Genomic DNA, 21,529 nt, shown 5'->3' on the forward strand with positions numbered 1-21,529 from the left:
ATGCATTATGACGAATACAATGTACAACCCATACTCCATTAGCCAAAAAAAAAACTTCGATATACAATTTTATAACCATACAAAAAGAAGGTGTGCAATTTTTCATGGGATTACATATAAAAGACCCACCTAAAAATAATATATCATGATTTATTTGACATCATTTGTAACAAATATAAAAACAAAAAAAAAGTTAAATTTCAACGAAGAGGGAAAAAAAACAAAGACCGTATTCATCTTCTTGACGAATCAAAAGTACTCAAAATGGCAACCATCATAGCCTGCAGCCACATATATCGACAAAATTCGGAATGTTATAACATTATAAATATTTTTAAAAAATGAAAAAATAATAATAAATAGAATTAAGATACGAAATTTCCGTACTGGGGTCGACGGTGACAAGCATGCCAGTGCCACCGAAAGCGCAAGAGCCACCGGAGCCTTTGGAGCGTTGCCAATAGCTATTGAAAGCAAAAGAAGCATGGGCCCAAAGTATGTTGGGCTGAAAGCAAGGCCCATTGGGCTGAATTGAACTGCAATCTGCTCCTGACCCACAGGCATAGTTCATGGCTTCTTGCATGATTGGGTCAGGCACCGTCGGTTTAGCCACGCACCAGTAAGCCGTGCTCGGTGTCACGCTCGGCGGCGGCGGAACCATTGGCGGCGGGTAGACGATCGGGGGTAGAAATCCCGATGGGCTCGGGACAGATCCGCTGCCGCCAGATGGTGTAGGGATGTAGGTCGTTGGTGGGCCGGGCTCATAGTAAGGTGAGCCCATAGTGGGCCCAGATGGGCTCGGGTTAAAAGTGGGATTCGGCTGGCTAGGCGGGTTAGGAACGGTCACAGGTGGGTTCGGGTAAGAGGTGCCCGGTGAGTTCGGGGCGGAGCCGATCGGGCCGGGTGGTGGGCTTAGACCAGGGTAAGAAGAAGGGGAGGGAGGTGAGTTCGATGAGGTTGGTGTTTGAGGGGTATTTGGGGGATAAACACAAAAAGGAGGGGCATTTTGGGGAATGGAAACAGGGGGAAGCGAGTCATAAGGAGGAAGTGAGAAGGGTGAGCTCACACCATAAGGTTGAGTATTGGAGGTGGACGAGTCAAGCTGTTGTGCAAGGTTTAGTTGAGTCATCATTTGCTCCAGCAATGTGTGTTTGATCACTCTTATTATCTTCGGTTTCTTCGATTCCGTAGTCAATCCTATCGATCTTTTCGCATCTATCACAAAGAATCATGATCGATAGAAGCATACAAACGTGAAAGAATCGGTCTTCGGATTGTTAAACGAATGAATCAAAGAGAGAGAGAGGGAAGCTTACCACAATGAATGAAGAAACCGGCTGAAATAGAGAGACAAAGGAGAAGGCAAATGCTTGTGAGAACCCTATTTGTTCCCATTTGTCTTTGAACAGAGAGGTTGAACCAGAAAGAGCAGCTAATTCTCTTCAACTAAAAACCCACCAAGAGTGTTGGCATATATGTGTGTATCTATATATGTATGGCTTCAAGTGTATGTATGTGTAAGAAAAGCAAGTCCAAGAATCTTTTGCAAGGCAACCTGTGGAAGAATATAAGATTCTGTTCTGTTAGCAGCTCACTTTGCTAATCTCCCTAACAGTCACTTTTACTCAGAAGATGTGCATCTCAAGGAATGCTAAAGTGGGTCCAAACTATTCTTGTTGTTCCAACAATTTTGTTCCCTTAAATATAAATAACTAAACTTTGTATTAAATGAATGCAATGTAATGAAAATAGATCCACTCCTGATAAAAAAATCATAGTATCATTGTATTAATTTCATGAACTCATCAATTGATTAAAAAAATATATATGGTATAGTTATAAATTGTATTAGTTATCCAAAAACTTGGTTTTATCATATAATGTTATTCTTTCTTTGGTGGGGACAAAATGACATTTTGGGCATATATTCTTGCTTGACATTGGGAAAAAATTATAAAGGGCAAGTTTTAAATTAAGCTTTTGCTTGCTTTGTACTCAAAGCTCTTCTTTTTTTGTAGACAACATATGTTTGCATAAGCTTTGATTGTTAAAGTAATATAGATACTATGTCTTATATATCTAAACAAAACACGTACGAGAAAGATACAAATTGTAATATAAATCCGTGTTTTACATTTAAAAAAATAGATAATGTATTTTTCATATTTGAAAAAAATATAAATATCAACATAACATAAATATGAAAGTATCCTATTGATTTATCATATATATCTTAATTGATAGTATGTAACTCTATTTCATATTTGAACTTTCACTTTTGAAAACGCATCCGTATATTTCAAATTTTGAAAATCTTTGAAAGAATTGCAAAAATTATCCTTTTCTTTGTAATTTTTCTAAAAAAAAATTCAAGGCGTTCATGAGTTAGAAATTTTATAACGTTTAATTAGTTAGTTCGTGAGTTCTTATTGTTTGGTCGATTTATTTAGAAAAAATTGCATACACTCTTTGCGGGAGGAAAAAGATTATACGTACCCCTTAGTCCTTACAATTTAGACGACAACAAAAAGGAACAGATAAATAAAGATAACGCATTTGCGGATATCTTTATCGAGGACGAGAATTATATTGTCCTCGCATCCAAACATCGTGTCATAGCCATTGGCCAGGCCACCCACAACTGTCAGTGTCACGCCGAGAAGTGGGAGATCTTACTTCCGTTCTTTCACTCTGCGACTTCGAGGTCAGATTTCTCTGTCTCAATTCGTTGATCCATTAACCAGAAATAGGGTTGTCTCCCCTTCCGATTTCGATTCGGATTTCCTGAAAATTCAGCCTTTGTCTCCCGATCTTCAGCTTGACGATAAAAATGGCGGATTCATCATCTTTACTGTACAATGAGCTTAAGGTTTGAGTTTTTCCGCCTGATTTATTTTCAAATGTCGTTGAATCTTTGATTCTTCTCGTGAATTCCGTCGCCTCATTAAACGGGTATCATCTGGTTTTAGGCTGCTGAACCTGGTCCGAATGTCATCGAATCCGAAGAACATATTCTTCGCATGGCTAAGAACATAAAAGGCATTGCGACAAAGTATGTTCCTTCTCGCTTGCCATTATCAGTGAATCTCTTTTCTTGTATCCGTATGTGTGTGTGTGTGTTTCTCCTTCGTAGCGTTTTACCCATTTGTGAAGTTTTGACAGAAGGTATGGCAATAAGCACCATTACCCGGTTTCTGCTGTAGAGAAAACTGGTGTTTTTAAAAGATGGAAACTTTCTTCCATATTATGTGTTTATCCATCCATGTACTGCAATTGGATCATATTGAAGAGTTTGATCCTCTGGGTACACACACATTTCGTTTCAAGATAGAAGCAGAAATATTGACATACCGAACATGATGGTTTCTTCTTCAATTACCTTTTGGTTTTGGTTGTAGACTTGGGTTGCCTCTGGTTTTCAAGTCAAGTTTTGATAAAGCTAACAGAACGTCATCAAAGTCATTCCGAGGGCCTGGCATGGTTGAGGGCTTGAAGGTAAGCTTTTCCTGTTTGCTGTTCGATTATCTTTCAGCTCTTGTGATGTGATACCCCGTTATGAATCCATATCTGTGCAGTTTTTAAAATACTTAACTCCAGTGCTGGTAGAATTGTGCATTGAAGCTCTCCAGCTCATATCTGTCCAGTGAAGAAATTTTGTGATTAGGCTACAGGTTTCGTTTATTTTCTGCAACTTCTGAACAAACATCTTCCAGTTTGTCATGTATCTGGTTCCCTGATGCAGATTCTCGAGAAGGTGAAAATAGCATATGATCTACCCATAGTAACTGATGTGCATGAAACGGTCCAGGTATTAGTTAGCATATACTCACCTCGTGCAGAGTCGTAATTCAACACGCATATGTTCTTTTCTGAAGCTTTACCTTGTTTTCCTAGTGTGAAGCGGTTGGCAAGGTTGCGGACATAATTCAGATACCAGCTTTCCTGTGTCGTCAGGCATGATTTTTAACACATGTTTTACCCAGATGGACTGCTTTGGCTGTCCTCTCGACCTTGATATATGCGTGTGTTTTACATCCAAGTTTCATGATTTTAACTGGCAACTGTAACTCCAGACAGATCTTCTGGTGGCGGCAGCCAAAACTGGCAAAATTATCAATATTAAGAAAGGACAGTTTTGTGCTCCTTCTGTGAGTTCTCTCTTCCGACTTCTTTCCAACAAGTCAAATGCTTTTCGTGGCATATCTTTTTGCTGACTGCGTTTGTGTATATCCGATGTAAGGTCATGACTAATTCGGCCGAGAAGATTAGACTGGCTGGGAATCCAAATGTGATGGTTTGTGAACGAGGAACTATGTTTGGATACAGTAAGTTATCAGCTTCTTCTCAGATACTGCTTGCCAAAAGCACGTTTCAGGGTGTTTTCCTGTGTTGATAGAATTTTTTGGCATGAACAATGTGTAGAAATTCTCAGTCTCATGCAAATATTTTGGAACTAAATAACAATTCCTATGAAGTTTGATATCGGATCTGATTGACTTGCACTTTTTTTTCTTAGATGATCTGATCGTTGATCCACGGAATTTTGAATGGTTGAGGGAAGCTAATTGTCCTGTTGTAAGTGCATCTCTCTTTTTTGTGTTGTGAACGTTTGTTCCCGGGTTGTCTATAGATTTCAAATACTAGTTTTAATTCTTTGCCACAGGTTGCTGACATAACTCATTCGTTACAACAACCCGCTGGAAAGAAGGTTAGATCATTTTGAGTTTCTTATTTTCTAGTAACCATTGATGCCGAGAGTAGTTTAGGAAGTTCTTAGTGATCCTTGAAAAATGTTGCTCCTGGTAATCTAAATTCGTCTAACACAGAGGTACATTCTTAAATAGTTGGACGGAGGGGGTGTTGCTAGTGGAGGCCTTCGCGAGTTAATACCATGCATCGCAAGAACAGCCGTAGCTGTTGGCATCGATGGGATTTTCATGGAGGTAGGATAAACCCGCTTGTTACCGGGGAGGCATTTGTTCAAGCTCATGTCTTTTATGGCCTGGCGTCTTTGTTCCAACTTTATTATGATACCCGGGATATGTTTTGGCGATCAGGTGCATGATGATCCTCTAAATGCCCCGGTAGATGGTCCGACACAATGGGTGAGTTTCAAAAAACTCTCGCAATTTCCATGAACCACATCCAGTCCTTGCGATGGCTGATATCTTTTTCTGTAAATGAGTGAAAACCCTTCTCTTGTCCCTTCTTGTAGCCATTGCGTCACTTGGAAGAACTGCTGGAAGAGCTCATGGCCGTTGCTGTAAGTCTCTCTTCCCGTCGTTAGAACAAGCAATCCATCCCATTGTTTCTTTAAGGATCCGTCTTCTTTGTACATTCATTGAAAACTGATGCAGTTCTCGTATGATGTTTTTTTTTTTTTTTTTTTTTTTTTTTTTTTTTTTTTTTTTTTTTTTTTTTGCAGAGGGTCACCAAAGGGAAGCAGCGGTTCCAAATCGATCTCACGCCATACAGTGTTTAGAAACTAAGGCGTATACTCAGGTAAGTGATCCATATAGATAATGTGACTCTTCTTCTCATTTTCATACGCCCAGTAGATACATGAACTACAATTTACCCCGAAACCATACCACAGATAGCGGGATTAGGCATAGCCATATCGATATGACGATTTTTCATCTCAGTTCATAAGTTTTTACAAAGAGAACGACACTTTCGGATTTCGAACGTACTAGCAAACTTTCTTGGAGTGGTTTATAAGCTCTCAAGTCTCAAGGACTTGTTTTAGGGAGTACTCCCTCTCAAGATCTGTCTTGTCTGACATTTTTCAGGTCTCCATCCATGCGATTGTTGAGATGGTTTGGTTGGATCCGTTGTGGTTGCAAACTTCATCAAGAAAGTACTCTAATCTTGATGATGAGCGTTTCATACAAATCCTGGCATGTCATCCAAAATTGTCCCCCTCCCCAGCTTGTTCAATCCATCATGCTTCATTTATTTTGGATATTTCATATCTACGGTTTTATTAATTTGATTTAGGGAACTGTTACATTGCAAAAGTTTATCAGTGGACATATAGCGGGTTCTGAAGAACAAGGAGAGAAACCAGATATGCCTTATATGCTCTCACATGATCGTAAGGACGCAACTTCTATGTACCAAAACAACTGTAAAAGATCCTGTATACATATGATTCATATACCCTAAATCGACCACATCGATTCAGACTCAGGATCGCCTGTGTATGTGTGCAACTGCAAGTATATCACCTTCAACAAAACACCACTACATGTATACATATATATATATATACACACACCTGAAAAGTTTTGGACGGTGTAGTAGTAACCCAGTTCTGCTATGAGCACGTGACTAAACTGTCATGCACTAGCATCCTACCTTGCTGCTGGTCCAGTGTCTGTCTCACTGCCTGATAGAACTCAACCCAAGAAGACGAGTATGCATCAGCCGGGGCGAATAAGAATGTCGGATTGGGACTTGCAGGGGAAGCAGCCACCAAATCTAGGACAGAAAATGCCGGTTTGAGCCGTCGGGGGAAGTTGAAGGCCAAGGTATCGACTTTGTGCTCGTAAATTCTGCCCTTTCGGTCGAGTTTATAACGAGAAGTGCCCTGAAACTCCCCTTTGGCCTCCCACGGAACTCTGGGGATTCCTTTCAGGTTCCACCTTATGAGAATCATATTCTCTGATGGTTGCCATACCCTGAATATCTCGAGGGAGATCTCTCTGAACAGTATCTTCCCGTGAAATCTGAGTGCCCAGAATATTAATTTGTAGTTCTCGATCCCGGTGAATGTGTTCAGGGGATCCGCAAACGTTATATCATCCCTGAGAACAAGAAAATGACGGTGAATGATGCATCTTTAACAACAAAAGTTCTTGACTTTTCCCGAGAAACAAACAGATATCACAGAAAAACCAATGTCCAGATTATGGATTCCTAGATTCCGTCCTAAAATTTCTCTTTCACCCAATAGAAGGGAAGGGGAAAACCCAAAGGAGCAACCTTTGTGAACAGAATCTGAATTTTCAGTGGAACAGGAGATTCCCAGATAAGAAAAACACCTGTAGATGTCGTAATTGAGATCCTTGGTGAAGAGCAGAGGCAAATCCTCACGGAGCGTCCGTACAGCCATTCCGAGGTTGACGTAGAACTCATCATCTCTGCCGTGCCGGTACTTATCCTGCGCACTGGGCTTCGTGCTAACCTGCGCATCTTGAAGAGGAGGAGCCTGAACGCTAGAGAGAGAGAGTAGAGAGAAGCTATCTTCATCGATTTCGGGGCAAGTAGAAGAAGACGAAGACGATGGATAAACACTGAAAATGGGCTTTTCCTTGGGGGACTTTCCGGTTTGGAGAAGCAGAGAAGGAGATAGATTTGGCAGAAGAAACGCCATAGCCAATTCCTGTATTGGATTTGAAGCTTTTGCTATCCCTCGCTCTCTCTGTTTTTTCTTGGCGAAGATTCTGAACCAGAGAATGTCTGGAGAAGAACAAAGAACAGTAGAGGCTTTGGTGGAAGCAAATTAGCTGTTCGTTTTTTAGTGGTTTCAAACACACCACACACCCTCTCTCTCTCTCTCTCTCTCTCTCTCTCTCTCTCTCTCTCTCTCTCTCTCTCTCTCTCTCTGTCTAGCTTCATACACTAAAAAATCCGATTAATTTTATCAGTCTAGCTTCTAAATCTTCCTTTTACAATTCATTTTCTTTTTTTAAACATCTCTCTCTCTCTCTCTCTCCCTCTGTCTAGCTTCATACACTAAAAAATCCGATTAATTTTATCAGTCTAGCTTCTAAATCTTCCTTTTACAATTCATTTTCTTTTTTTAAACATAACCAAATACAAACAGAAACTAAAATAAAAAATTTTGTTGATAAAAAAATGCTACAGATATCAAGAAGATAAATAACAAAAAAAAATCACGCTGATAACTTGAAACTTTTTGAATCAATTATTTACAACAAATCAAATAATATCTATTATAATTAGTATTTATAACAAATTTTAAATAATCAATAAATAAATTGATTATTATAAACCCATGGTCTACGGCTTTCCAAACAGTAGCTTATTCAATGAAATCAAACACTCATTATACACGTCACCAACTTATTGGGGGGCCAAAGACTTGGAATTTAAACGGTTTTGCCTGGTTTTCATTAGGGCTGGACGTTTCGGTTCCGTTCTTTAGAATGAAACCGAACCAAACCGTTAAAACAGTTTTTTTTTATCCAAAACTGCTGTTATTTTTTAAACAGTACCATTTTTAGAGACCTAAATTTTTCCGGAACTGAACCAAACCAAACCGAACTTTAAAAATCCCGAAAAACCAAATATTTTTTAAAAAAATCTATCATTTTTTTTAATAAAACAGAAAACCAAACTGAACCGATAACGAAACCGAACCGAATGTAATAAAAAACCCAATTGGTAGCTATTTCTGTAAAACCGAAAGAACCGAACCGATTTATTCTATCCCAAACTCGAACCGTTTCCCAAAACGCTCACCCTAGTTTCCATGATCGAGTTTCTGTTCAGAGTGTTAGGTCAAATTTAGATCCAAAACAAGACAAACACAAACAATTTCATTATGCTGATTTTCATAACTATATCAATGATATATAGGTGAACATACAGTAATTTTGGGTTTTATTGGATTATAATCAATTCTGGTTCAATTTAATTATAATGAAATCAGATTTGATTATTTTAGATTTCAAAAACCCTAGTATTTACAATGAACTCCTCACCAGCCAAATAAACACAAAATGTAGGAACGTCGACCTCACCAGCTAAATTCGATGATCATCAAGCTGACGCTAGTTTTAGCTCCACACATGTTGGCAACGTACAGCGCTGAATACACTATTGAAAACATGAGTGATTCAGAGACTCTAATTTGTCGCCTTGTTCGATAACGAAAACTGTCCTGAGGAATTCCTTCCAATTTACATAATCTGATCCTCGGAAACACAGAAAAGGGGGACAAATCCAAACAAGATGGATTCAGACGAAAACAACAATTAGTGGCGAAAACAATATATATAAGGGCATCTGAATGCACAAGAGCTATTGAACAAGACCTGGTGCCAGAATCTCAACCCTGATTAATATCGGCAACGTACAGCGCTGAAAACGCTATTGAATCTAAGCGCATCAGAGACTCTAATTTATTGCCTTTAAACGCGACACAACAAATTATGTTCCTCGATCTGATAGAGCAGCGAAACTTTCAAACCGAATCCTAGATATTGGAGAGGACCGCGGTTGGGAATAGTTACAACTCTGGAAAAATAACATTGATTTACGCATCGGCGTATGTTGCGGATCTCTTGTAGTACAATTACATTTCTGAATCTAGGGAGAGATAGCAAACGACAAGCGATTAAAAACACGAAAACAAATCAAACCGGCTGAAACGGAGAATGCCGAAGGGCCTCAGAAGTTAGAGGTTTCGAAATTTACACATCAACGAGAAAATCTCAGATGGTACGGACAATAACCATGCATCACAGGCCCTGATCTAACCAAATCCAGAGAAAAGAAGACGATTGAAAAAGAAATGGCCGGAAAATCTTCGGGAGAGGAGGAAAGAAGCCGTATGCGATCAGAGAGGCGCTTTGCCAAACTCCAGAAAACGGGGTTTTAAATAGGGGGAAGGCATTTACGTTAAATCACAAAACCCTAGAAAATGATCGGCCCACATTCGAAATTAGGTCCATCTCCTTTCTCCAACTGGATTTGTAACCTGTTGGGTCGAGTCATTTGGGCTGGAGATATTTGGGTGAAGATATTGGGCCGAGACATTTGGGTCAATATAAACTGCCTGTACACTATTGGGCCGAGACATTTGGGTGAAGATATTGGGCAAGGGATTGGTGTACATCATTGGGCCATAAAATTGGGCCACTATTTGAAATTAGGCCAACCTCTTCTCGAACTGCATTTGTAAGCTAATGGGCCGAAACTTTTGGGTGATGATATTGGGTCATGGGATTGGTCTACATCATTGGGTCAACATTCCGAAATTAGGCCCACTTCTTCTCGAACTTCATCTGTACACTATTGGGCCGAGACATTTGGGTAAAGATATTAGGCTACGGCGTACATCTTTGGGCCGTGAGATTAGGCCCAAATTCAATATATTTTATTAATATGGACATCGAAGAGGGGTGCATTATTCTACATATAGAAGAAACCAAACAGAAACCAAAGAAGCACAAGAGAAAGATAACAAAAGTGTCTAACTAAACCTTAGAATTGTGTTCGGGCCGATGAGTGAACTCGAAGTCGATGTGGACAAAGGCACGTTCGACCTCGGGAAGGTGTTCGAGCTTCTCCTGTAGGGTCTCTCCGATGTTATGTGCCTCGTTAAGTCTCATGTCTTCGGGCAAGACAATGTCCACTTCCACAAAGTAGTGTGATCCGAAGGTGTAGGCTCTTACAGTGTCGATGTGTCTGATCTGTTCGTGGTGGTTCCATATCAGAAACGTTAGTTTTGTCAGGAAATCCGGCGGCGCTGACCGTCCGATCAGCGAGTGGACGTTTTCTAATACCGTTCTTGCCCATGTCCCGATCGTGTACAACGCAATCTGCAAAACGATTAATATACGATTGTTCTAAGCAATGAATGTTCGATTTGGGACGTCGTTATGTGTAGTGTGTTCCAATGTTTCAGGATTACTTACTAAAATGGCACCGATGGGATCGATCCACCAGTAGAATTTCACGGCCAAGACGGCTGTTGCCAGACCGACTGAATTGGTGACCACATCGAAAAGGTGATCCTGTGCATAGGCCCTGACGATTTCGTTCTGGAATCCCCGGCAATAGGTCATGAGCAAGAATTTCACTACTGTTACGGAAACCATAATCCCGATCATCCATTTTTCCTCGGTGCTACTCATTTGAGGACCGCTCTGTACAAGGAGAAACATCGGTTGATACATCAGATGATGGATTACATCGCGAAAAGGCTTATATTATGAGGACAAAAATTGCAAACATGTGATGTACCTTAGAGACAAGTTGTCTTGCTGACTCGAGCAATATCTGCAGGCCAAGAGTTGCCATCACAGATGCAAACACAACAATGCCCTGCAATCCAAGCACCATGAACTCGACTTTCATGAATATTCCGACATCAAACAAGCTTCAAATATATCTTGAGAGACAAACAAGCTTAATGTGTATAGATGAGAATGTAATAATAATCGATGAAAAGAGACAAACGAAGGGTAATGGATGAACTGAAAGCTTGAATCAATTTGTGGGGAGGAAGGATAAAAGTGTAGAGAACATACCACAGGTTGCATTCGTCTTTTCCCAATTGGGTAGTGATAATGGTTCGGTTTTCTCATGGCGTTTGCGGTAAACCACAGAATAAACCCTGATAAGAGATCCAATAGAGAGTCCAAAGTTGAAGCAATCACAGCCATAGATCTACTCTCGACAGAAGCATAAACCTTTGCCGTGAAAAGCACAAGGTTAGCCGCGTTTGAGATGTGAACTGCCAGCCTCTCACTCTTTGCAAGCTTCTTTATTTCTTCCTGTTGGGATAAAAGAGATCCGATATGTAAAGAAAAAGGACGAAACCTAAGAAAAATATAAACATCTTGTGAGAAGAAGAGACGAACCTCGGTTGGAGTTCCAGATAAAGAACCAGTTTCGTTGATCGTCTCCATCTCGTTGAAACCCTCGAGGAGCCTTTCTTGCTTCTTGTAATACTCGGAAACTTTACGTTCCTGTCCTGCAGAGTAAGGAAAAGGGTAACCATTATAAGATTATTTTCACAAACTCAAGCTTATATGATTGTATTTGATCGTTCTGATCTTCCTACTGCGTTAAGTCCTCTCTATAGAATATGATTCTTCGTTTTGACAACACCCTCGAATAAAGAGATGATTCTGTTCTTCTCATACTCTCTTACTTTAGCAACTAAAGAAGATACCGAAATCCACTCAGAATCTGACCATGTACATCGAAATGTCCAGATACAAATATTCAGATTCCAACAAAAAGCAAAACTACTTTGAATCAGTACACAGCGAATCATGACCTAGAAAAAAAGAACTACAAACTGTGAATCATGCAAAATTGCTAGAGAATTAAGGTTTGATGTACGGTTGATCCAAAATTTCTGCAAGGAAACAGTTCAAATTGAAGAACATTCTTCACGGGTAAGTGTAACAACACAATCACTTCTCTGCCCCTGTTTGGTTCAGAAGAAAATACCATTCCATATGCAGGGTAAGGCTTCCTTTTATAATCGATGATCCCGTGCAAACAGCCGAATATACATACACACGCGCAAGCATTTACACGCAAATCGCAGGGACGAACGAAGGTAACGAAAAATCGATGACGAAGAATCTTACTCGGAGTCGTATGAAGAAGGCGGGAGAGTCGAGTACGACGATCGTTGGGCAAGGGAGAGGAAGGGAGGCGAAATGTATCGAGTCTGAGACGCCATGACGACGGCGGCGGAGCGTCATCGTCGCCGGGAAGAAGTTCGTCGCTGTAATCGGAGACGCCGGAACGGCGGATATCGTCCATGGCCATTGCAGCTCTCTGAATTTTCGAAGAAGGCCTGCGCTGGGGGAAGTTTTCAGAGACGGAGTTTGTTGCGTTGTTAATATATGTTACTTGTAAATAGGAGTGGGGGTTAGCAAAAGCATTACGATTCTCTCTCTCCCCCTCTACAAAAACATGAAAAGGCTTTGACTTAGTAATTAGTATTACATTAAAACAATAAAAATAAAATAAAATCTAAACATACAAACCTAAAAAAACCCTAAACTATCTACCTTACATTATAATAATTATAATACGTATGTACATATTTATGATATTTACCTAATTTTAGATATTTATGATATTTACCTAATTATAATTATAATATGGTCACATTGATTATGTTCTATCACATGTTCATAATTATGAATTGAAATCAAAATAGCATATAGAGGTTATTTTTCATATAATAGCCGTTTATTGTTGTATAGGTAACGTATCGTCTTAATTTTTGAAAATGGTCTGTTTATGCATGCATAGATTACGTACTACATAAATTATTAATACATAAAGCTAACGATGCAATCTATTTTTCTTGTATTTTTCACAAGAAGTTATACTTTGTTTTACCAAACAAATAAAATAAGAATTATATGTATGCTTCTATTGAATATAGAAATCTCATATTTATGCTTGGAAGGCACATGCACAAGTTTTTAAGAAATTACGAAGCAGAAAGTGTTAAAAATCAATTCTAGTCACTAAGTGTTATTACACTATGATCTAAGTACGGCAAATAATATAGATACATGATTAGAACATAAATAAATAATTTAACAAAATAACATAAATAAATAAATGAATTTAAATAACCATTTTTAATGTGTCATGCGGTGTGGATTCCAAATCGTTTTCCACAACACGTTTTTTTCCTCCTTTTGTCCCAACAGGGGTTTGTCCTCTGCGACAAAGTGGATAATGAGTAGATTCACCATTAAAATTATACAAAGCTTTACAACGGCGGAAGATATATATTTTTTTCTTCTCAATACTAAATAAATATTATAAGTTATCATGATTGAATTGAATTATATAATTTGGTTTACGGTTTTCGATTGAAAATTTTGTGTTAATATACATATATACAGTATAAGATAGGGTTGTTTTCCCTTTGACAAAAAAAAAAGATGTGTTATTTTCTGCATGTATGAACTAGAATTAGACTCAATAAAGACATATGTAACACATCATTATCTGTATTATTACTTCGAACATGAATATATTATCCAAATTGTTTAAAGAAAGAGCGAAAAGAAGTAAAGGTCCTTTATAACTTTATAGGGCCATTTGTGCTATGCCCACCTATCATTCACTTCTTTTATTCTTTTCTTTTTTTTCTTTTAAACTTTTTGGTAAAAAAGAAAATTTTCAAATAACTTTTGTCTTCTTAAAACATGCATCATTATTTATTATCTGAAACGAGCAACAATAATACGCACTGGAGAGAGCGAAACCAAGTTATTATTCCAAGGGCTGACAACATACACATGAGCGTAGGGGATCGGAGCCCAGGCCCATGATTTCGCTTACGGGTGCCACGTCAGATGGACCTGGGCCGAGTTTCAAAGCCCTTTTTTCGCTTCCCTAAACTTTACCCGGCCCTACCTGTGATTCTCCTATTACATCACATCACATTATTTGAAATATTCAATAACGAAAAAAAAAAGGGAAGACTGGAAAAAAAACGACCACGGTGGGACTCGAACCCACAATCTCCCGCTCCGGAGGCGAGCGCCTTATCCATTAGGCCACGCGGCCACTTTGCTATGGGTTTTATAATTTTTATAGATAATGATATACTAATCATTTCAGAAAATTATTCTTGAAATAAATGGTGGTGGCCAACAAGAGAACAGAAACAATGTTGCTGGTTACGGCTTGTTCAATCACAGGTGAAACCAAAACCAGGAATGTCAATAGGTACAGCTCCTCCATTTCCCCTTCAGGAAACAAATCTGTCCCAGCAGAGTTGGCTTGAACCAACCCAAGAGTTCATGTTTTTCTGTTCATGCACTAGATAAAGAGTCCTCCACGGGAAACTCGGGCTGCGATGCCCACTCTGTCCACGACCCATCATAAACTGGCACGTCCATTTTCCCCAGCCGGTGAAGCCCCTGAGTGATCAAAACACGAAAGAACGCTCTTAACGTTTGCTCACAGCGAGCGGACACAATCTCTCTTGAGCATTATAAATGATGGGTCGGAAGCGAGAGGAGTTTATTACCATTGCCAGAATGCATGCTGTCACACCAGTTCCACACGACGCCATGATAGGACTGTCCAATGAGACACCTGCAGGAAACAGCCATGGCAAGGGTTTCAAAAAGCGTTCTTGTGAACAAGTACTTGAACATAGTGGTCGTTGCATTATCACGTCCAGTTGTATATTCGCATTAAAGTAGTTGTCAAGAGCGTTGTTGTATGTATGGAAAGAAATGTCGAAGACACTAGGTGGTTTATAGGCATTGGCATAGTTTCGGGTCACGACTAGTTGATGAATACATATAATACTTCATTATTCATGAAGGAGACAGAAAGAAAAACGCCAAAGACAGATAATTAAACTACCTTCTTGTTCAAACTGTTTCTTAAGCTCGTCTGCTGGTAATAGTGTCTGTGAAGAATCCAGCATCTGCGTAATGAGAGAGCAAGAAGAAAGAAAGAAAGAAACTTATTTTCATAACTATCGGTGTATATATGATTCTTGACACATGTAAACGTAAGATGAAGGCTTTGAGTTCGAGGAGAGTTACCTGAGTAAAAGGGACAGACTTGCTGCCAGGGATATGACCGCTCCTTAATCCCTTGCGAGGTTCCGGAGCTGTACCATTGAACCTGCAAAAAAAAAAACCCCGGAAGATCTTATTCAAAACGCTACTATGGATACTGTTTCTTGAAGGAGTTTTAGCACAAGAGTTTCGCCATTAGAGTTTAAGGAATAACGAAGGGAGGAGGATAATATACCTGGCTCTGGAACGGGCATCTATGTGTTGATAAGTCTTATCCTCCATGTTTTTCTTCACCTGCAAAATTCATTGACGAAAAGGCGTGACTCAAAAACAAGAATCGAGAGAATTATTCCAACCCAAACATGCGAAAATTGTTGTTACCTACAGCGTACAGACATCGAGAAACTTCAATTACTCCTCATCATAACCGACTAAGAAAATGTGTTTTACTAGTGGATTGAAACAATATTTACACTTCATGAGTTACGAAGCATATATCGAAACAATATTTACCCTAAACAATATGAGAATCGTTATCTTTAGAGCTTCTTTAGTAGCATTATTGAACTTCATGAGTTACAAAGCATCAACACGAAACATCTATCTTCAAAGATCATCGCCATGAAACTAAAACTGTTTAGGGTAAACTAACCTGATCAAGCGTCCACACAAAATGAGGCTGGAACTTCGTCTTGAAGGTTATGGGATTGACCTGTGGTGACCAACAAAGAACATAATTCAGATGGAAAACATGAAAGTATGTGTAAAAACTATCAGAAAGATTCAATTAGACAATCTGCATTTTCTTTTTTTACTTTTTCTTTTCAAGATAACAGTTTCTTCCTTCGTAGATCTGCAGAAACATCAAATGAGCAACCGGCCGTTACTAAAGATGTATATAACTTACAGTTTGCCCTTGATATATTTTCTCTATAGCCTCACTTGCAGCACTGGCTTTCAGAATGGCATCACCAGAAGCACTCGATTCGACATCATAGCCCAAAGCACGATATCTTGGTAAGCCACCGTCAAGTACCCACACCTTGTCATGCCCAAAGGCTCGGAACTGCCTATACACAATCAAATTTAAGGAGCAACCCACCACTTTAATAAGATCTGAACAAGACAACCCACACAGAAAAGAAAGGAACTTCACTGAAATCATAGCCATGTTAACCAACCACCACACACGAGCAGCGCTATAGATCCCCTTTCCATCATAAACAACCACTCCATCTTTGTTCTCAACTCCAAGTGCTGAACAAGCAGCAGCAAAAGCTTCCTCAGATGGCAACATGTGGGGCAACTGTTGCAATTAGTTGAAATACCAAACATCTGTTTCAGAAGGTTGCCTTTATATCACAAAGATAAAGCTAACGAGCAATGCACATTCGGGGAGAGAAACTTATATTTCAATTGTCTCAGAAAGGAAAATTTACAATCACAAAACATTCAAAAGCAAAGAGTTGGGAATTTTCATTCGATATGCAAAAGAGAAAACAAGATACTCCCTTGAAGCAGTAAGTGGTATATAGAGAAAAACCACAGGATTACATCTGCTCTACAGAAAAGAATAGGATTCTCACATTTGATGTTCGATCAGATATTCCATCCAAATCGAAGAAGAGAGCACCAGGAATATGAGCAACCTGTTGGACAAGGAAAAACATGTGAAAATAAGCATAAAGGCTCAAGATACAAGGTGAAATTCGTCGATATGGGTTCCATTAGGAAGGTTCCAAGCACTTAATCCAGATTAGAGACAAAAGCTTATTGAAGTAGTTATAAGAATAACATAATCAATGTACAAACTTATGCTTGTCTACGCAACAATTATTCACATCCTCACCTGATACTCTTGGATTGCATTCCTCTGCTCATCCGGCATGTACCACGAGGCGTCCAATACCTGAGCATGAAAAAAAAAACAAGTTAGATAAGAATCATGACAACCATATTCTTGAGAAATGCACCATTTGAATATGCTCCTAGAAGGGGAAAAAAAGCTACAAATTTGTAAGAGAAACTATAATTCACATAAAAATGCAGAAGGCACTGTATGTATACAAATAATTCACCTTCAAATCAGGTTCTCTGAGATTAGAGTGGAGCCAATCAGCAGAAACAACAGGTTCATCGGTAGATATGGATGAGGTTGAGTAACCAGCAGCTCTGGGCCCACCTCCGGCAGAAGCCATAACTCGACTAGCCCAAGAAGATGATTGATAGGTGGAGCCTGGTTGCGAGTAGAATGTTCTTGTCTGCAATTATTATTATAAACACCGCATGGGATCCGGCTCAAACAACGGGAGAAGAGTTCGAACATTGTTTATATGAATGAGAGGGAAAAGCTCAAATCTTGACAAGATTGGAATGAAGAGAATTAAACAAGTCTAAGGGAAACCCCAGTTGAAACCCCAATCATCGGATATCCACAAGGACAACAACAGTATCAAGCCATAATTCCCAAGCTAAAACCTTTTCAAGCACGAGGGCCATCTCGTACTCGTGCCTCGTGGCCATTAAACAAATCCTCGAACACCGGCAAATCAGTCACCAATCGAGAAACTCAAAAGCCGATAAACAACGAGATCCTAGAAGCAAACCAACGATCAAACGAAAACCCAATTGAGAAATCATCGAAATGGAATCGCTCGCAGACTTACATTGGGAACGAGAGAGAGATTAAGGGTCTTCTGCAGAAGGGCAGCAGCCGAACGAGTTCTGGAGAAAAGGGTCGAAGCCATATCACCTCAACAAAAACAGAAGCCGACGGCACGAGTTTAAAAGACGCCAAATGCTTTCCTGTCAGATTCTCCGCAGAAAGAACCCAAAAGGTGACAACTTTTCTTAGGGATGAATTACTGCTGCCGCCTCTATAAATATATATAGGCGAGAGAGAGAGAGAACGAGATATGGAGACAAACGCCAAGGTCGTGTTTCGTTACACAAAACGTGGTTCTAACAGCTGCGTTTGCGTTTGCGTTTGCGTTTGCGATTTCTACTTTGAGAATGGATAATTCTTCTGGGAACAGACTGTTCAGAACGAAATATTAAGTATGCAAGTTCGGAGCATTCAAAATCGGAATCTGAACAGAAAAACCACAACAAACAGGCCACAATATCAAATAGTATATTCACAGAAGTTTCCAATGACAATCCATAATGAACAAAGAAAACTCTAATGCCCTGATCTGTGAAAACAATAATTTGTATGCGGAAAAAAAAAATTACATCAGAAGGGAAATCCTTTACGCATGGACTTCTTGGATTCCTCTGCCAATCGTTTCATGGCTTTGTATCCCTTGAAAGACTCCATCAAATCGGCCGCAACTTCTTCTGGATGACAATTAACGAAAACCCTCAAGAATCGCTTTTCTCTCATTCGTAGCACTCTAAAAATTTCCTGTCTTTTTATCTGAGGTTGAAGTCCCATTTCCTCAATTCTCTTCGAGAGAAGCACTCGAGGCCTTAGATGAGATTCCAGGTTGCAGTAGAGCAGGAAAGGGTGCCGAAGGATGGAGTGAGCCGGGAGTTTCATCGAGGCTACGATGAAAGTCATGTTTCTCTGGACCTTTTCGACTGATAAGGTCAGAATGAGAGGGGATTTACCAATCATATGCCAAACCTCTTCCTCCGAGAACCCGAACTTCTCCAAGTTTGCAACTTTCTCTTGGATCGTTTCCATCCTCGAGACTCCAATGAGGGAGACAACGTATTTGAACATCTTGGATTCACTGCTGACCCCTGTTTTATGGATGTACTCTATCTTCTCACTGTTGAAGTTTGTCCTTGGAATCAGTGTGGGTCGGGATATCAACATTTGGATCAGATCTCCACGGCTCAACCCAAACCCTTTGTAAAGCTCGATCACGGGCTTGATCTTTTCACAAAGATCATACGTCATGAGAGACGGGTTCCTGATGATGGCTTTACGCAGCTCCTCTTTTGACCCAAAAAAGGTCGTGAGAAAGTCGATCCTTTCGTCAAAGAAACGGTTAATACGGCTGCTAAGGAACCTCGGACGACAATTTACAATCTTGACCAGGTCGGATGATGTGATGCCCAATCGATCAAGAATGCTTAGTTTAAAATCTAGCTGGGCAGCATCAGCTCTCTGCAAAACCGGCCTACGCGATAAAAGCTTCGATATCTCGTCCTCGCTACAACCCCATCGTCTAAGAACTTCCACGGAACTAATCCGATTCACTTGCGCTTGATCACCCTCATTTTGACTGTTCGATTCTCTAAACGATTCAATCGATGCATTCGAATTGTCAAGGCATTCCAAGGCCTCACCTTCAACTTCGTTCAGGCATATCGTCGAATACCTTGTGGGTGTAATTATAAACGAAGGATTCCTGCCTGTTACATTCCTTGCCCAGCTTGAACCCGACAACGCAAATCTTATAGCCGCTATAATCTTCCCCTTTGGATGCATTTCAACGTCGTAAACGAGGAATTAACAATGCTTCGATGGATAAACTGGAAAAGACATTTCACAAGCATTAGGAAGAGTCCGTACTCCTACCTCAACAGCACAAGTATCAACAATTAACAATGGAATTCAGTTGTTTCTCGGTTTTCAAAACGAAATCTACAAAAAAAGAGGTATCTTTCCCCCTTTTTTGGCACCACAAAAAAAAAGAGGTGCTTACCACCATGAATTTCAGGCAAAGTGAAGAACTTTACAGGACAAGATTCAAATGAACAAGCGGAGGATCTTCCAATTGGCACCACCAGTGTGTGTGAGTGAACGCTTATGTATCTGTGAGAGAGATTGTGCTGCGCACAGTGACACTGGACAGACTCCGATTTTGAGCGAAGCAAACAGGGTTACAGCACAGGGTTTATCGAGGGCCACAGTGTAAATAAATAAAAGTTGTAAGAGCGTTTTCTAATTTACAAAAATTTCACTCTTAAAACGCCGTCGTCTACCGTTTTTTCCGTTTCTTTTTTTTTTGTTTCCCTTTGTTAAAATAAACAAAAGATTCTCTTGTAGGCTCATTCCCTTCGACCAGTCCTCTTTTGTTCTTTTTTTTCACATTCTATTTTTTGATAACCGGTATAGTTTCCGGATCTTCGACCCGATTACATTCGTTTAGGTTCGAGAGTAGCCTTTGTGAAATACGGACGTAATTATCGCATTTTTCCGTGGGCATGATGATGATGCGAATATCATTCAACTCAAAGAATGCCATGCCATGCCATATAAATCGAATGTCATCAAATGAGTAAAAAATGCATGGCAAAAATCATACATATCCGTCGCATCATATACAAGAGTGTACGTAAATGCACGAATACCTGCATCTGCTGCAGTGACCTCGTCGATGACGTAATCTAATCCAATGTTTCTTTCAGTAATAGAGAATTTTTCAGAATACATGGAATTTTTATTGATTTTTCTTTGCATTAACTAACGACATATCATATTCGATATTCACGCCTAGATTGGAGCACATGATTACAAATTAAAACCATTAACTCTGAAGTGAATTAGTGATGAAAGATGTTTACTGAATTTTAACCATTCACTACAAAAAAATCAGCAAATTCCAACGAATTTTCCAACGGATTTATCCGTTGGAAATTTTTCAACGGATTTTCAACGGTTTTCAACGGCATTTTAACGGTGATTTCCGTTAAAAATCCGTTGAAAATTTCCAACGGATATCCGTTGGAATCGCCCGTTGGAAATTTTTAACGGAATTTTCAACGTATTCAATTGAAAAAATTAGGGTTGAAATTTTCCAACGGTATTTCCAACGGATATCCGTTGGAATTTTTTTTGGAAATTTAAAAAAAAAATTCCAACGGAATTCCAACGGATGTCAGTTGAAATTTTTTTTGAAAATTTTAAAAAAAATTCCAACGGAATTCCAACGGATATCGGTTGGAAATTTTTTTGGAGATTTAAAAAAAAATTCCAACGGAATTCCAACGGATGTCGGTTGGAAATTTTTTTGGAAATTAAAAAAAAAAATTCCAACGGAATTCCAACGGATGTCGGTTGGAAATTTTTTTGGAAATTTTAAAAAAAAAATTCCAACGGAATTCCAACGGATGTCGGTTGGAAATTTTTTTGGAAATTTTTTAAAAAAAAATTCTAACGGAATTCCAACGGATAACGGTTAGAAATTAGGATTTTAATTGAAATATATATATATATATATAAATACATGTATATTTTGTGTATATACATACATATATATATATCGATATATATATATATATATATATAT

At 39.3% G+C, this 21,529-nt stretch overlaps 6 protein-coding genes and 1 non-coding gene across 8 annotated transcripts; 1 reads left to right on the top strand and 6 right to left on the bottom strand.

Annotated features, from left to right (window-relative positions):
* Positions 1–17: 17 nt before the first annotated feature.
* LOC104813604 (leucine-rich repeat extensin-like protein 5) lies at positions 18–1,456 on the bottom strand. Its single transcript, XM_010541269.1, has 3 exons — positions 1,317–1,456; positions 388–1,215; positions 18–281 (listed from the first exon to the last, which is right to left on the bottom strand). Exons 1-3 carry the CDS (start codon positions 1,393–1,395, stop codon positions 250–252), a joined length of 939 nt encoding a protein of 312 aa, XP_010539571.1. The 5' UTR covers positions 1,396–1,456; the 3' UTR covers positions 18–249.
* Positions 1,457–2,618: 1,162 nt separating this feature from the next.
* LOC104813606 (2-dehydro-3-deoxyphosphooctonate aldolase 1) lies at positions 2,619–6,162 on the top strand. The gene is made up of 15 exons (XM_010541271.2): positions 2,619–2,704; positions 2,818–2,869; positions 2,970–3,052; positions 3,399–3,495; positions 3,743–3,808; positions 3,895–3,954; positions 4,074–4,148; positions 4,241–4,325; positions 4,517–4,575; positions 4,664–4,708; positions 4,845–4,943; positions 5,058–5,105; positions 5,216–5,263; positions 5,426–5,502; positions 5,793–6,162. Exons 2-14 carry the CDS (start codon positions 2,831–2,833, stop codon positions 5,480–5,482), a joined length of 861 nt encoding a protein of 286 aa, XP_010539573.1. The 5' UTR covers positions 2,619–2,704; positions 2,818–2,830; the 3' UTR covers positions 5,483–5,502; positions 5,793–6,162.
* LOC104813605 lies at positions 6,093–7,564 on the bottom strand. The gene is made up of 2 exons (XM_010541270.2): positions 7,047–7,564; positions 6,093–6,809 (listed from the first exon to the last, which is right to left on the bottom strand). The coding sequence occupies exons 1-2, from the start codon at positions 7,376–7,378 to the stop codon at positions 6,320–6,322; spliced, it is 822 nt and encodes a 273-aa protein (XP_010539572.1). The 5' UTR covers positions 7,379–7,564; the 3' UTR covers positions 6,093–6,319.
* Positions 7,565–10,087: 2,523 nt separating this feature from the next.
* Positions 10,088–12,626, bottom strand: LOC104813607 (metal tolerance protein 9-like). Its single transcript, XM_010541272.1, has 6 exons — positions 12,360–12,626; positions 11,619–11,731; positions 11,286–11,531; positions 10,999–11,079; positions 10,671–10,901; positions 10,088–10,574 (listed from the first exon to the last, which is right to left on the bottom strand). The coding sequence occupies exons 1-6, from the start codon at positions 12,541–12,543 to the stop codon at positions 10,230–10,232; spliced, it is 1,200 nt and encodes a 399-aa protein (XP_010539574.1). The 5' UTR covers positions 12,544–12,626; the 3' UTR covers positions 10,088–10,229.
* A 1,614-nt stretch (positions 12,627–14,240) lies between these two features.
* TRNAR-CCG lies at positions 14,241–14,313 on the bottom strand. Its single transcript has one exon. It is a non-coding gene; the product is annotated as a tRNA-Arg (tRNA).
* A 97-nt stretch (positions 14,314–14,410) lies between these two features.
* LOC104813608 (thiosulfate/3-mercaptopyruvate sulfurtransferase 1, mitochondrial-like) lies at positions 14,411–18,145 on the bottom strand. 2 transcript variants are annotated; one of them, XM_010541274.1, is made up of 13 exons: positions 17,951–18,042; positions 17,763–17,878; positions 17,363–17,545; positions 17,134–17,193; positions 16,871–16,933; positions 16,466–16,590; positions 16,192–16,354; positions 15,937–15,996; positions 15,520–15,578; positions 15,309–15,390; positions 15,124–15,187; positions 14,780–14,847; positions 14,411–14,669 (listed from the first exon to the last, which is right to left on the bottom strand). In XM_010541274.1, the coding sequence occupies exons 2-13, from the start codon at positions 17,805–17,807 to the stop codon at positions 14,562–14,564; spliced, it is 1,080 nt and encodes a 359-aa protein (XP_010539576.1). In that variant the 5' UTR covers positions 17,808–17,878; positions 17,951–18,042; the 3' UTR covers positions 14,411–14,561. The 2 variants fall into 2 exon arrangements, with proteins under 2 accessions (XP_010539576.1, XP_010539575.1); XM_010541273.2 differs by lacking the exon at positions 17,763–17,878 and having other exon boundaries at positions 17,951–18,145.
* Positions 18,146–18,399: 254 nt separating this feature from the next.
* LOC104813610 lies at positions 18,400–20,123 on the bottom strand. Its single transcript, XM_010541275.2, has 2 exons — positions 19,943–20,123; positions 18,400–19,769 (listed from the first exon to the last, which is right to left on the bottom strand). The coding sequence occupies exon 2, from the start codon at positions 19,723–19,725 to the stop codon at positions 18,520–18,522; it is 1,206 nt and encodes a 401-aa protein (XP_010539577.1). The 5' UTR covers positions 19,726–19,769; positions 19,943–20,123; the 3' UTR covers positions 18,400–18,519.
* Positions 20,124–21,529: the final 1,406 nt, after the last annotated feature.

Source organism: Tarenaya hassleriana, unplaced genomic scaffold, assembly GCF_000463585.1.
Source record: "Tarenaya hassleriana unplaced genomic scaffold, ASM46358v1 Cleome20, whole genome shotgun sequence".
NCBI classification, from domain to species: Eukaryota; Viridiplantae; Streptophyta; class Magnoliopsida; order Brassicales; family Cleomaceae; genus Tarenaya; species Tarenaya hassleriana.